This window comes from Hylobates moloch, unplaced genomic scaffold, assembly GCF_009828535.3.
Source record: "Hylobates moloch isolate HMO894 unplaced genomic scaffold, HMol_V3 SCAFFOLD_16, whole genome shotgun sequence".
Classification (NCBI taxonomy): domain Eukaryota; kingdom Metazoa; phylum Chordata; class Mammalia; order Primates; family Hylobatidae; genus Hylobates; species Hylobates moloch.
In genome coordinates, this window is record NW_026652291.1 from 1,531,721 (window position 1) to 1,544,676 (window position 12,956).

The 12,956-nt window shown below is 65.5% G+C and overlaps 1 protein-coding gene across 2 annotated transcripts in view; it reads right to left on the minus strand.

Moving 5' to 3' along the window:
* The window catches only part of ASPG (asparaginase), a 30,357-nt gene that overhangs the window by 7,192 nt on the left and 10,209 nt on the right, over nt 1–12,956 (minus strand). For both annotated transcript variants that reach the window (XM_032179900.2, XM_058429747.1), the window contains exons 4-12: nt 12,325–12,450; nt 10,321–10,404; nt 9,340–9,466; nt 4,691–4,803; nt 3,880–4,062; nt 3,627–3,740; nt 2,913–3,035; nt 1,476–1,571; nt 1,025–1,188 (exon numbers count right to left, since the gene is read on the minus strand). In XM_032179900.2, the coding sequence (XP_032035791.1) occupies nt 1,025–1,188; nt 1,476–1,571; nt 2,913–3,035; nt 3,627–3,740; nt 3,880–4,062; nt 4,691–4,803; nt 9,340–9,466; nt 10,321–10,404; nt 12,325–12,450 (1,130 nt within the window). The remainder of the gene's footprint in view (nt 1–1,024; nt 1,189–1,475; nt 1,572–2,912; nt 3,036–3,626; nt 3,741–3,879; nt 4,063–4,690; nt 4,804–9,339; nt 9,467–10,320; nt 10,405–12,324; nt 12,451–12,956) is intronic.

Here is a 12,956-nt window from a genome sequence, read left to right on the forward strand (position 1 = left end):
ACCCAAGGACGCCCAGTCTAGAATCTCCAGTCCGGATCACCCCAGCCCTGCTTGGGGGGCCCCTCACAGCCCCGTCCCCTCCTGTCCACCACCCTGTTCTCTCCTATGCTTTTGAGCTCCCTGTCAATGCTCACAGGAGCCCGGAAAGAACCTTCTACCCCAGTCACCCACTTCACAAAGGGCACACCTCACCCCAGGGCTCACCACTGGGGAGGGGGACCCACAACTGAACACGTCAGGGTCACATGACCCCAGGCTCAGACACCCCAGCCTTCTCTCCAGGGGACTCCTGAGCACTCCCTCCTGGAAAAGAACCCAGGGTCCTGCAGGCCAAGTCCCCCCACCCGCACGGAGAAATCCCCAGGAGCCCTGGGATCTCTGAGCAGCCACATGGGGCTGGGCAGCGGCACCGGCACACAGGTCCTCCGCCTTCCCAAGCCTGGGGCTGCTGGGCGTCCAGGGGCAATAAAGAGTAGGAAAGGGAGACAGGACGCAGATCTCACCAGTGCTGGCCCCACCCCCAAGCAGGGGCACAGGCACACACTCCGTCTCTGCTGCTGCTCTGGACTTTGGGAAGAGACACCAGCCAGGGCTTGCTGGGTGGGGCAGGGTACCCCCACACACAAGGGCTGGGCCTGTACTCCAGGGCCCGAGTTGCCTGTCGCAGCCCCAGATCTGCTGCCGTGTAGCCTGCTTTTTATTGACCGCATCTGGCTGCTGGGCCAGGACCTTCTGCCCCACCTCCACCCCAGTCCCCCATACCCACAGGTGCACAGAGATGACTCGGGAACACCGGATCCTCTCTGGAGCACCGAGTCCTCCCGGCTTTGTCCATAACGTTTTTGTTTTCTAGGAACTCTGGGCCGGGGTCTTACTGGGCCCCGGGCTGGGGGGGCAGCCTTTAGGAAGCAGGTGTCCTCCACCTCTCCCAGCCCAGCCCCGGGAGGCTGTATGAGCACAGAAGCCCACAGCCTCTCTGTGCCCACCTGTCCAAGGCAGCTCTGTGCAGCCCCAGCCCCATTACCTGCCCCGCACGGCCAGCAGCAGCGGGCTGAAGCCGTCCGTGTCCCGGGTGTTCACGTCCACACCTCTCTGCAGCAGCATGGTGACTGCCTCCGCGTGGCCTCCCCGGGCGGCCGCGTGCAGTGGGGTTTGGCCGTTAAAGTCCACCAGGCCCAGCTCACTGCCCTGGAGTGACACAAGGACATGCGACCCCTGAGGGAGGCCCAGGCGGGGCCAGGTAAGCCATGGGGAGGGTGGGGTCCCTCTGAGGGTAGGGCCCAGCACAGCCCCTGCGCCCACCCTCAAAGCCTCAGTGAGACCCCACAAGCTGGCAGGACAGTCCTGCTGCCCAGTCTGGCTGACAAGGGCTTAGTGTGGTCAGTGGGTGGATGGAAAGCCGTCCTGCCTACAGGGTTCAGAGCCCCCGGGCCAGGCGTGGCTGGGGCTGGGCCCCCGGGGTGGGAGAGGCTCACCAGCTCCACAAGCGCCTGCAGCGCCTCCAGGTCACCGGCGTGGGCGGCAGCACAGGCCAGGCTGGGCATCAGGGCATTCCGCAGGGCATCTGCCTCCTGGGTGGGGAAGGCGGCACCCTGGGACCCACGCCTCCCTTTGGCATCTGGCAGAACTGGCAGTCCCTGGAGCTGTGTGACCCCTGCCAGCCCCCACACAAGGGCCCGCAGATCCCAGGGCGTGGGTGAGGGTGAGAAGGAACCTGAGCTGCCATGTCGGAAGGCCTGGGGTTGAGCCTCACTACCCCACCCCACCCAGGCCCACCTAGGACCCCTTCCCCTGGAGCTAAGGCCAGGCCACGAGACCACCATCCAGCCCTGTCCCCAACGGGTGTGTAGCCAATGCCTGCTACCCACCCTCCAAGACACCCCCCATCTGCTCCTACCGCTGTCGGGACAGAATCATAAGTCGCCCGCGTAAGGAAAGCATGGGAAGTGGAGCCAGTCCCTTCCCCTGGAAGGAAGGCCCTGTTCCCATGGCTGCACCTTCCTGGAAGAGCCACCTGCCCCCAGCACCTGGCATCCAGCAGCTCCCCAAGACGCCAAAAGGCCGGGGAGAGGCCCCACAGGTGCCACCACACCCAGCGGGCACCACATGGCCTGGTGACAAGGCTGCTACCTCTGGCCTGCCTCCCTACAGCATTCAGGCCCCATGCAGCCCCAATAACAGGCCATGCCAGTCCTTTCCATCTGCCCATCACCCGCCCCAGCAAGTGGCAGTTGCAGCACATGGCTCACAAGTCAGGTCCCCCCCTATAGGGGGGAGACTGAGGCACTGAGGCTGGGGTAGGACCCCAGGCAGTGGGGAGCAAGGCTGTCTGGCCTGGCAGGCCCCATGTCAGGCCTGGATGCTTGACCCAGCAGCCAAGGGGGCATGTTGCGGGGTCCAGGGAGGCCTCATCGCCCTGCAGACCCCAGGCCTCGAAAGCCCCCCTTCCTAGGTCTAGGCACCCCAGCTGTGCAGGGGACGTGCTCAAAGGCTGGCCCTCACCTCCAGGTTCAGGTGGGGGCCTGGAATCTCTGGTGCTCAGAGCCTGGGAGGGCCCAAAGCAAGCAGCACCCCCACTCACCCGCCCTTCTTCTGGACAGCCAGCTCCCGAGGCAGCCCCGCCCTAAGGCAGCGCCGCCAGTCAGAAGTCAGTGGCCTGCTGAGCCCTGGCCCCCAGCCTCCCTGCTGTGTGCCCACCGCCTGGCCTTTCCTGCCTCCTGCCCTGTGGACCCTGCAAACCCTCCTTGCTGCAGGCCCCAAACCCTCCTCCTGGGCCCCAGAACCCGGGTGTGCCTAACTGTTTGGGCTGGAGTGATGGCCACAGGGGCTCGTGCCTGCCTGGCGCATCCCAGGGTGACCAAGAGGGTGCACAGCCCCCAGCTGCCACTCAGGCCCGTGTCCCACGCCATTACCTGGCTGCCGCTCAGACTGAGAAGCCAGGAGACCCCACGGCCCGGCGTGTCGCCCTGCAGTGAGGGCCAGCGCTCTTCCACCGAGGGCGGTGTCATCTCCCCCCGAAGGTCCTTGGTCAGCAGCTGGGGGAGAGAACAGAGGCAAAGTGGCTCTGCCAGGGCTGGATGGGCAGCCCAGGACAGCCTGGAGGGTCGGGCTACCCGGGCACAGGCAGAGGTTGCCCTCGGCCTGAGCCTCGGCCATGTGTGCTTCATCCCTCGGGCCAGAGTGGGCCAGGTCCCCTCGGAAGGCCAGCCCCACTCCCCGGCCCTACTAGCTCAGGGTCTCCAGGGGCCCCAAAGCCTCTGCCCAGCCCCAGGGTCTGGCAGCCCAAGGGTCTGGGGCCAGCTGTGTCTGAACCCCACCCTCCAAGAAGAGTGGAGAGCAGGAGAGGACTTCCTGGCGACAGTTAGGGGAGCCTCGGGTCTCCATGCAGGCTGAGAAGGCGCAAGGACAGGCGGAGCCTGGGCTGGGGGTCCAGCAAGGGATGTGGGGAGCCTGGGCCCAGAGCTGCCCTTCCCCACTATAGGGAGCCACACCCCTCCCCTTCCCAAACAGGACACACCCTGGGCCGGCCCCCAGGCTCTTCCAGCATCGCCCCAGATGTGCCCCTGGGAGCCAACTGGCATGCTTGTGCACACCAAGGGTTGCCCACAGCCCGACAGCGCCCGCACCTCCTTCCTGTCATCCAGGCTCAGCCCTGGCTGGCCCAGCACATACGATAGCTTGGCCAGGGCAGCCTCCGATGTCATGTCGAAGCCTGAGATGACGCCGGCTCCCGCCATGGCCTGTGAGGAGGGGGCGTGTGGGCAGGAAGGGCGACTCACCACGGCCCCCAGCCCGTGAGGGGTGGGTCAGAGCCCACCTCTGCCAGGCCCTCAGGCTGTCTGTCCCCTTCCCCGCTAGGCCCTGATCTCCTGGCACTACCATGCCAGCTGCATAGGCTGTGGTCACAGCCCCCTGGAGGCAGTGGGTACAGTTGACGATGAGCAGGCCGCGCTCGGTCGCCACCCGCAGCTCCTGCAGCAGGTCGGGCTTGGTGGGTCCGTTCCCCGAACCGAAGGTCTCCATGACCATGCCCTTGAGGGGAGGCTGCAAGAAGGCCCGAACCTGTGGGGCAGTGGGGTGGGGGCTGGATGGTGAGGGTCTCTGTCCTCAGCACCACTGAGACTTGCCCCATGCCCTCCCAAGGAGAGGGAACCCAAGCCAGGGGCAGCTGGTGCCTGCTCTGCTCCCAGGACAGTGGGGCTCCTGGCAGGCGTGCATGGCTGCTGGCACCTGGAGGGGGCTGCTCCCCCCACATTCTCCCAAAGAGTCGCCCTGTCTGTAGGGACGAAGGCTTTGTGTGGCAGAACGCCGTGGAAACACTTCAGAGAGGTGGGAGAGGAGCCAAGAAGACCATCAGAGGCCCCAGCGCAAACACCCTTGTCCAGCACAGCAGGGGCGGTTCCCAGCCAGCTAGAATCTGCGGGAGGACGCTGCCTCTAGAAAAGCATGGAGGACCCCGTTCTGGCTGTGAGCCGCGCCCCAACCCTGCCCACTCCCCGAGAGGCTGGAAAGAGCCACGACTGAGGACAGGGGACACGGCCTGGGGCTGGTGGGGCCACACTGCAGACATCTCAGGTCCACAAGGGGTCTGCACTGGCTGGTGAGGGCCCCAGGGAGCCTGAGGGCCGTGGGAGCTGCAGAGGGCTGGGGCTCGGGGCTGCAGGGGCAGGGTGACCGGGGCTGTCCCTACCAGGGCAGCAGGGATCCCAGGGTAGAGGCGCAGCAGGCCCACGTCCTGCCCCATGCTGCTGTGCACCACCAGCCCAGCCTTCCCGTCGACCTTCCGCACCAGCTCCCTGTTGACTGAGGACAGGGAAGGGCCTGTGTGGTGCCTTCAGGCCTCCCGCCAGCCGAGACCCCAGCCCAGTGCCTGGCCCTCTGCACAGGCCACCTCCTCCCTTGTTTTCAGAGCCCCGAGCCTTCGCGGCTCAGCCCCCTTGCTGTGCCTGCTCTCCCACAGGCAAATCCTCCCGGGCTTCGGCGCAGTCCGGCCTGTGACGGGCTCCGCAGCGTGCACAGGGCTGCGGGAGGAGGCACTCGTTGACCAGCGAGAGACCGATGGTGGAGCAATGGGCAACACAGTTTCAAGGGTGAAGCCCAGGGAATCTCCGCTGGCCAGGCGAGGGGGCAGGAGGGTCCTGCAGAGATGGAGGCCCGGCTGTGTATTGCAGGCTGCATGGGGGCGTCGGGCGAGCACAGAGGTGAGGAGGGCAGGCGTGGCCAGCTGGGGAGCCACCAGCAGCCACTGCACTGGGTCACAGGCGTGGGGCAGCATCGTCGAACCAGCCAGCATCCTCTGCCCTTTGCCGGGTACCCACTGTGCCCACTGCCCACCGAGTCAGTGGTTGAATGAGTGAACAAATGGACTTTCGGACCCCTCACCTCTGGGGAGAGAAGGCCTCCGTCCAGTTCACCCCAAAATCCTAATGTGCGCCCATCACCCCCTCCCCACACCCAGGGTGGGTGATGGTGGAGGTGCAGGCTCCAGGTGAAGTGGGGAGGGATGGACATTTGGGGTCAGTGCCCCGTCCATGCAGAGGGGCTCCCCAGAGGACAAGCCTGTCCTCGAGCTGAAGGCTGCCACTCTGGCAGCACTCGAGCCCCCAGGGTTCTGCCGACCTTCCCGCTCCACTGTGGGTGGGGATGGGAGGCTGATGCCGCAGGCCCAGCCCCCAAACCCTCAGAGGCCAGCGCCAAGGATAGGGTCCATTCCCTCTGCCCCTCTCCACACTCATGGCAGCCTCCAGCAGAGCAGGGCTGGATACCAGGGACTCCCACCGCACTGTGCAGTGTCAGAGCCTGCCCAGGGCAGTAAACACCCTCGAGGCTGGAGAGCCCAGCCCAGGGAAACCAAGGCCCAGGGGTGCGGAAGGGCCTGGGCGCCTGGAGAGCCTGGCACGGTGCTGGGACAAGAACCGGGGCAGGAGGACCCCCACACGGGGCTCTTCCTCCTGCCCACAGGGAGATGTCACCCATGTGTCTCCAGCCGCTTCCGCCAGAGCAGCTTGCATGCGATAAAAAGGACTTTCCTGGCATGGTGGAGCTGAAGCGGGGAGATGTGGGGTGCTGCGGATGATGGGGGGAGCGGAGCCCCGGCAGTGAGTCCTCCACCCCCACCAGAGCCCACAGCATCAGTCAGCCCCACACGATGGCAGCGTGAGATGCCCTTTAGCTGAGGGCGTGTGTCTCAGCTGGACAAGCAGATAAGGTGTCGGCATGGGGAAGGAGGGGCACCGCTGCCACCGGCAGAGTTATGGCTGAGAGGGGGCTACACAGAGACAAAGAGGGTCCACGCCCACCCCGCACTGACCTCCCGCCTCCCGAGAGTCTGTGGAGGCCACCCCTGGGATCCCAGTCCTTCCTGCCCGGGCCTGCTGGAGGCCAGGGGAATCGTGACCCCACGCCCGGGGGCAGAGAGGAGCTGGTGGCTCCATGGCCAGGCGAGGCCTGCTGGCTCAGCCCCTTACCCCCAAGAGGGGCTATGGCCCTGTTTTACAGATACAGGAGCTTAGCACAAGAGCCGAAGGGTGTAGTCTGCGGCCTCAAAGCTGGATGCAGCACAGCTGGGGCGGCTGGGACATGTCTGGGAGGGAGGTGGCTTCTCCCAGTGCACAGAGGAGGGCTCTGGGGCTCTGCGTTGGGGTGACCCAGTGTAAGGACCCACGGCTGGTGAGTGACAGGCCTGGCCTGACCCCACAGCCGTGTCCCCTTCTCCACCCTCCTCTGCTCCAAGGGCCCTAGCAGAGTGGGCCAGGGCTAGGGTTCAGCACAGAGGGGTAAGGGTGCAGGATTTGCCTGGGGGTGACAGTGTGGTCTCCTGAGACACATGGAATGGACAGGGCCAGCAGGGCCTCCTCCAGCCTCCCCCACACCCCCCCACCCCTTGGCACCGAGCCGACTGTGGACAGGAGCACCAAGCCCGCCCATGACTCCCGGACCAGCCCAGCCGCCGACTTCCCAGACAGTAGGTAAAAAGCCCAGGACAAGCCCTCAACAGGGTGCTGGCGGCTGGCATCCCGGCCCACGCTGGCATTGCTACCCCCAGCTGGCTCAGAGAGGCTGAGGGTGCACACTGCCAACCCGTGCCCCTCCCCAGGGGCCCCAGCAGCCACGCCCTGGGCAAGGCCTGAGGTTTCTCAACACCAGGTGCCAGAACCGGCCCGGCAGCCTGGCATCAGGTTCCCACACCCACACGCACGTGGGAAACACTCAGGGGTGGGGGGCTGGGGCCAGGGCAGCCTCCCACCCAGACCAGCCTTAGTGCTGCGCCCAGGAGCTGCTCCGTGGCCCTGGGCCTGAGGCTAGTGTGTCTTGAGCCTCGTGGCCTGCCCGGGCTTAGCACCCGGTGCTGGCGGAGTCCCTGGAATCCGGAGCACGGTCCTCTGTGCACTGCCGGGGCGGGGTCCACCCACCAGCAGAAGCTCCACTCCTGAGCCCCAGATGAGGTGTGAATCAGGCCCCATGAGGGAGCCGGGCCTGCAGGGCACCACCCACACCTCTTGCTGCTCCTTCTCCCTGGGCTGGAGGGGCCAAGTGCCAGCATCCAGCACGGGCAAGCAAGCCAGTACCCTACCAGCACCAGCTCACAAGCCACCTCCTCCAAGAAGCCTTGCGGGCAGCTCTGGCCCTCGGTGAGCAAGTGGACCCCTGCCCAAGCCCCTGAGAGCCGGTGTGCTGCACACATGGTAGACACACTGATGTGTTCTGGGCCTCGCACTCCCTAGAAGGTGCTCGAGGGAGCAGCAGGAAGAAGGGACAGGGTGTGAGCCCAGGACAGGAAACAGCGTGCAGGCTTGAGTCAGTGCCTCCCTGTGGGAGCCTGCCTCTCTCTGCCTCCGTTTCTCACCTGTAGGACCAGGCAGTTTCCTCTGTCCTGTCCTGCTGAGGGGCCCTGGGGCAACAAGCAAGTCGGCCACTGAGCCCAGGCTCCCACACGCATGCCTTGTCTTGAGAGCCAAAGATGCCGAGGGCTTTTGGAATCATCTGCCTCCACCCGTTTCTGCAGATGGCCCCACAGCCAGACATGCCCAGAGCCCCTCCTGTCCCCCAGCTTCTGGTGGATGCTCCAGGAAGGCCCCTGCCCTGCCAGACCCTTCCCAGGGCCCCCTCATGCCAGGCCCCAGGGTCCTTGCCTGTGTCTGCGAAATCTCCCGGGAAGCTGCGCCCTAGCAGCCCATAGCCCAACCCTTTCTCCAGGAGGGTCTGCTCCTCCTTCAAATGGGGGAGTGGGGAGCCTCTGCTGCACTGGGAGATTCCCTAGGAAGTGCCTCCTCAGGCGTCCAGTGACCTTGTGGGCTTGACCCACCAGCCCGCCATGGCCCAGGCCCGGACAGAAGCCCAGCGTGGGTGAGGGGGCGCCTCTACCCCACCCCCCCGAGACAGGAACAGCTGCTTTGGTCCTGGGCAGGCAACCCCACCCAGCCCCGGGCGAGGTGTCAAATGCCCCCCAAGGAAGGCCAGTGCTGCCAAGCCCTGGAGCCTCCCCCAGGCTAGACCCCACCTCCGTCAGTCAGGATGAGACACAGGGCAGGTTTGGGGCTGCCTCGAAACAGCAGGGGGCCAGGGCAGGCAGGATGCATCGCGCAGGAGGGAGGGGACGCTCCTGCCGCCTCGGGGAGGGGTGCTGGGGTGGGGTCAGAAGGACTGGCCATGCCGGCCGTGGACCTGGAGCAGGCAGGGGCCAGGTAGAGTCCAGGAAGCAGGGGCTCCCCGAGCAGCACACCCCAGACAGAGAGACGGTAGGCCAGGGAGTGACTTCCGGACAGGCCATTGGAGTGGCCCTGCATCTCAGGTGAAGTCTGGCAGGGCACCGGTCTCTGAGAACAAGCTCCAAGGCTGCTCCTACAGCCAGGGCCGGGGGCGGGCTGGCTCCCCCGCATGGGGAAGCCTCAGGACACAGGACCACTCGAGTCAGCCCCACAAGGATGGCTGGGCTGCCCGCCAGAACCAGAGGACAGAAAAGACTCCCTGAAACTCCTGGGGACGAGGCCGCGGCGCACAGACGTGCGGCAGAGCCAGGTGGCCACTGAGGACCTCCGAGGCCTGGGGCCAGGGGTTGGGCAGGATACACGAGGGCCAGATGTCCCAAACCTCTCTTCCAGGCCTCCCGCCTCTGAGCCTGCAGGCACCTGCGGAGGCCCCCACCTCTGTGGCCACGCAACAGCCCTGTCCACGCAGCCCTGGCTTCTCCACAGCCCAGGGCAGAACCAAGCCAGGGCAAGTCAGAACCAAGCACGGTGCTCTCAAATTCTGCCGAGTCCCGGCCACGAGCTCCCTGCAGCAGCCCCTCGCCCAGCACCAGCACTGGGCAGGCACCTGGCCCTGCTCTTGTGGGCTTACTTGTGATGTCAGCACCCACTGTGGCCAGAGGCGGCAGGTTCGGGGAGCAGAAGGCCGCGAACCTCCGAGCGTCCACCTTGGTCGTCCGGTTGCCCCGAAACAGCTGATGCTGGAAGAAGAGGCAGACCTGCGGGAAGGGAGCGACAGAGTTCAGAGCAGCGGCCACACTGTCCCCAACCCCTCCGCCCTCCAGCTTCCTCCCTGCCATTAATGGGGTGCCCAGACCCAGGGGGAGGCGGGATTGTAACCCCACCCACCGCAGGCAGAGACCCTCCTGGGTGCAGGTACTGCCCCTCTCGGGCCCTTTCCTGCCCTGCCACCTACCCCCGGGCTAAGCGGAGCCTGCAGGGGCCTGGGGACCCCAGGGCCTCAGGCGTGCAGGTGGCTGGGTGGCAAGAGGGTACTGTACTTCCTTCCCTTCCCACTTGCCCACTGCCCCCACCCCTGCTTCTAAGAGAGCCCTGGGAACTCATCCCAAAGATGCAGCAAGCACAGCTGATGCTGGAGACCCCTGCCACAGTGAACGGGAGTCCCTGAGGCCCCTGCTCGGGACCCAGTGTCCGGGCTGTAGTCAAGCTGCTCAAGAGCCTTGGGTAAAGCCCCTGCCCCAGGGTGGGGGAGGTCTTTGCCCACATCTCCCTGGGACGCCACATGAAACGGGGAAAGACATGGAGGTGGGAAAGTGACACCCTTCAAAGCCCTGCTGGCTGCAACCTATTTTTATAGAAACTTCCATACATATCTCTGATGTAAAACTTCCATACATATCTCTGATGTAAAACTTCCATACATATCTCTGATGTAAAACTTCCATACGTATCTCTAACGTAAATATCCACAACATAAGATCTAGAAGGCAGTGCACCCAGCTATTGGCAGTGGCGTCTGGGGAGGGAGCCAGAGGGACTTTGTTTCCTGGCTGCTCTCCGGGCTCCCGCCCCCGCCCCACCTGCCCCGCCTCCACGTGCGCCAGGCAGGTACCTCTGGGATCACATACTGGCCGGCCATGAGCAGTGCCCCCAGCAGGTTCTCACGGCCATCGCTCCACAGGGCATGGATGGGCACCTGGGGGAGAGGCCACAGAGGAGCTGAGGCCTGGGAAGCCCAGAAGCCTGGGATGTCTGGCTCATCTCTCCACGTAAACCCAGGCCCAGCCCAGGAGCCCCAGGTGGGGTGTGGGAAAGAGAAGGACAGGCAGGCTTGGACTGCAGCGGGCAGCCTGGAGATGGGTGCCTTGGGGGAACAGGGCACTCAGAGGAGCTGGGCAGTAAGTCTGTCTCCAAGGCCGCCAACAACAGCTGTCCCTGCGGACCATGCCAGCCTGCACCCAGGGCCTCAACCCACCCACCAGCTCCAAGACCCCAGTGCTGGCAGGTCCAAGAGCCCAGTGCTGGCAGCAGGGGCCAGCCGGTCCCCATACTAGAGAACACATCACAGGCCTCCCACCGCAGCCACCCTGCCCAGCTCCCTCGCTACCCCAACAGAACTGTGGGCTGGAAGGAGGGTGGTGGGGGTGAGGGGTGGGTGGGCTGTGACAGAAAGGAAATGCTTCGGGATGCCAGGCTCAGTTCAGCCCCTCCCGCAGCTGCCCGTGTGTAGCATGGGCGACTGTGCCCTGCGGTTGACTGAGCAGCGCGTCCCAGGAGGGCGCAGGTGGCCATGCGGAGGCCAGGGTCTTCAGGAGGAGGCAGCCGGGATGTGGTTAGTGCAGAGCCTCTGGAGGGAGAGAGCCCTGGCAGGGGTGGCAGTCCTGGGCCCTGGGTCCTCCCTGGCTCAGCCCTCACGTGGTACGTGGCTGTGGGTGAGCCCCTGGCCCATAAGCCTCAGTTTCCCCACAGGTATAACAGGGATAAGGGTGTCCCGGCACAGGCCAACATCAGAGCGAGGAAAACACGCATGTGAACGTTCCTGGGGCCTGCAGTGCTCATAACTGTGCCCTTGATCCCCTAGAGAGGCCCACGGGACATTCCGCTCCCACAGGGCTCGGGACGGTCTGGGAAGAGGAGAACCAGCTGGAGCCCTGTCCCTCCTTCTCGAGTTCTGGGGCGGGAGGCGCTGCTCCACCACTAACAGGTGTGTGCGGTGGGCCCTGGGGAGACCCTGGAGGGACAAGGGAGACAGCGCTGGGCAAGCAAGGTGGGGTGGCTGAGCCGCCTCCCCAGCAAGCTCAAAGGGACACAGGTACCAGTTTCCCATACGAGACCTTAGCCCAGGTCCCAAGGGGCTCAGGTGCCCATTGCCACCCGCAGGCAACAGGGACCCTAGTCAGCCTCTAGCCGACCTCCCCTGCCACCTCCCCTCCAATCCAGTTTTCCAGAACGCTCTACTGGCCTTGGCTTATGGGATTGGTGCTGGGTTAGGGTGAGAGAGGCAGGGAAATCATGTGCCAGGGCCCCCAGGATGGCATCGCCTAGAACCACAGTGGGCGGAGCAAAGAGAGGAACAAAGGCAGGGACGCAGCCGGGCCTCCCGGTGCTGCTCTGTGCACAGCCACCCTGCTGCGCCAGATGGAGAGGAGGGCAGCAGCCGCCAGGAAGCATCAGGAGGAGAGGAAGGGATGCCTGGCACCCCCAGGGCCAAGGTGGACCTGGCTCTGGGTGCTCCAGGGCCTCACAGCTCCCGGGGCCACCAGCAGGAGATGACCCCCGCCTCCCGCGGGGCAGGTGGTGCTGGAGATGACCCCCCTCCCGTGGGGCAGGTGGTGCAGGAGATGACCCCCCCTCCCGTGGGGCAGGTGGTGCTGGAGATGACCCCCCCTCCCGTAGGGCAGGTGGTGCAGGAGATGACCCCCCTCCCGTGGGGCAGGTGGCACCCGGGCAGGACCTGAGCATTCTCGAGCCCCAGCACGGGCCCTGCAGCAGCCACCTCAGGAGCTGCTGGGCTGAGCAGGAAGCCCGGGGTCCCGCAGCAGCCACCCACAGTGCTGACTTGCCCTGTGGCCTCAGGAAGCCCCTATTCCTAGGATCCCCGGGCCCCTGGGGTTACCTGGGCCCCAGTGAGGATGACGGTCTTCTGCAGGTTCTCCAGCATGAAGGACAGCATTGAGGCAGCAAAGGCCATGGTGTCAGTGCCGTGGATGACCACAAAGCCGTGGTACTGCTCGTAGTGCCTCTGCAGGAGGCGCATGCTCAGGCAGGCCAGCCCCTCAGTGAGCAGGTGTGGGGGAGGGTGCAGCATGGGGGAGAGGGTCCAGATGCAGAGGGGAGGACTCAGGAGGCGCCCGTGGGACCCTGGCCTGGAAGTCCCTCTCTGGAAGATTAGCCCCTGGTGTGGAGTCCTGGGACGCCCACGCTCTCCCTGCCCCGAGGCTTCCATGCCACTCAGGTGCACCCACCACGTTGAGGCTCCCCTCAGAGCACTCGAGAATGAGTCCCTCCGAGGGGCCTCTGCACACTCCCCAAGGGCGGGAGAGCGCCTCTCCATGGCAGCAGGGGGCTGTGGTGGTGCATGAGCCTCGAAGCCCAGACCGCAGGTCAGGCAAGAACACAATGGTGGGCACAAGGACCCCTGCAGGGTCAAGGCACAGCCATGGCCGGGAGCCAGCAGGTGATCCTGGAGGTTGCCTGATCTGGGTGGCCGGCGCAGGACACTGAAGGACAGCAGTGAAGCTGGCCATG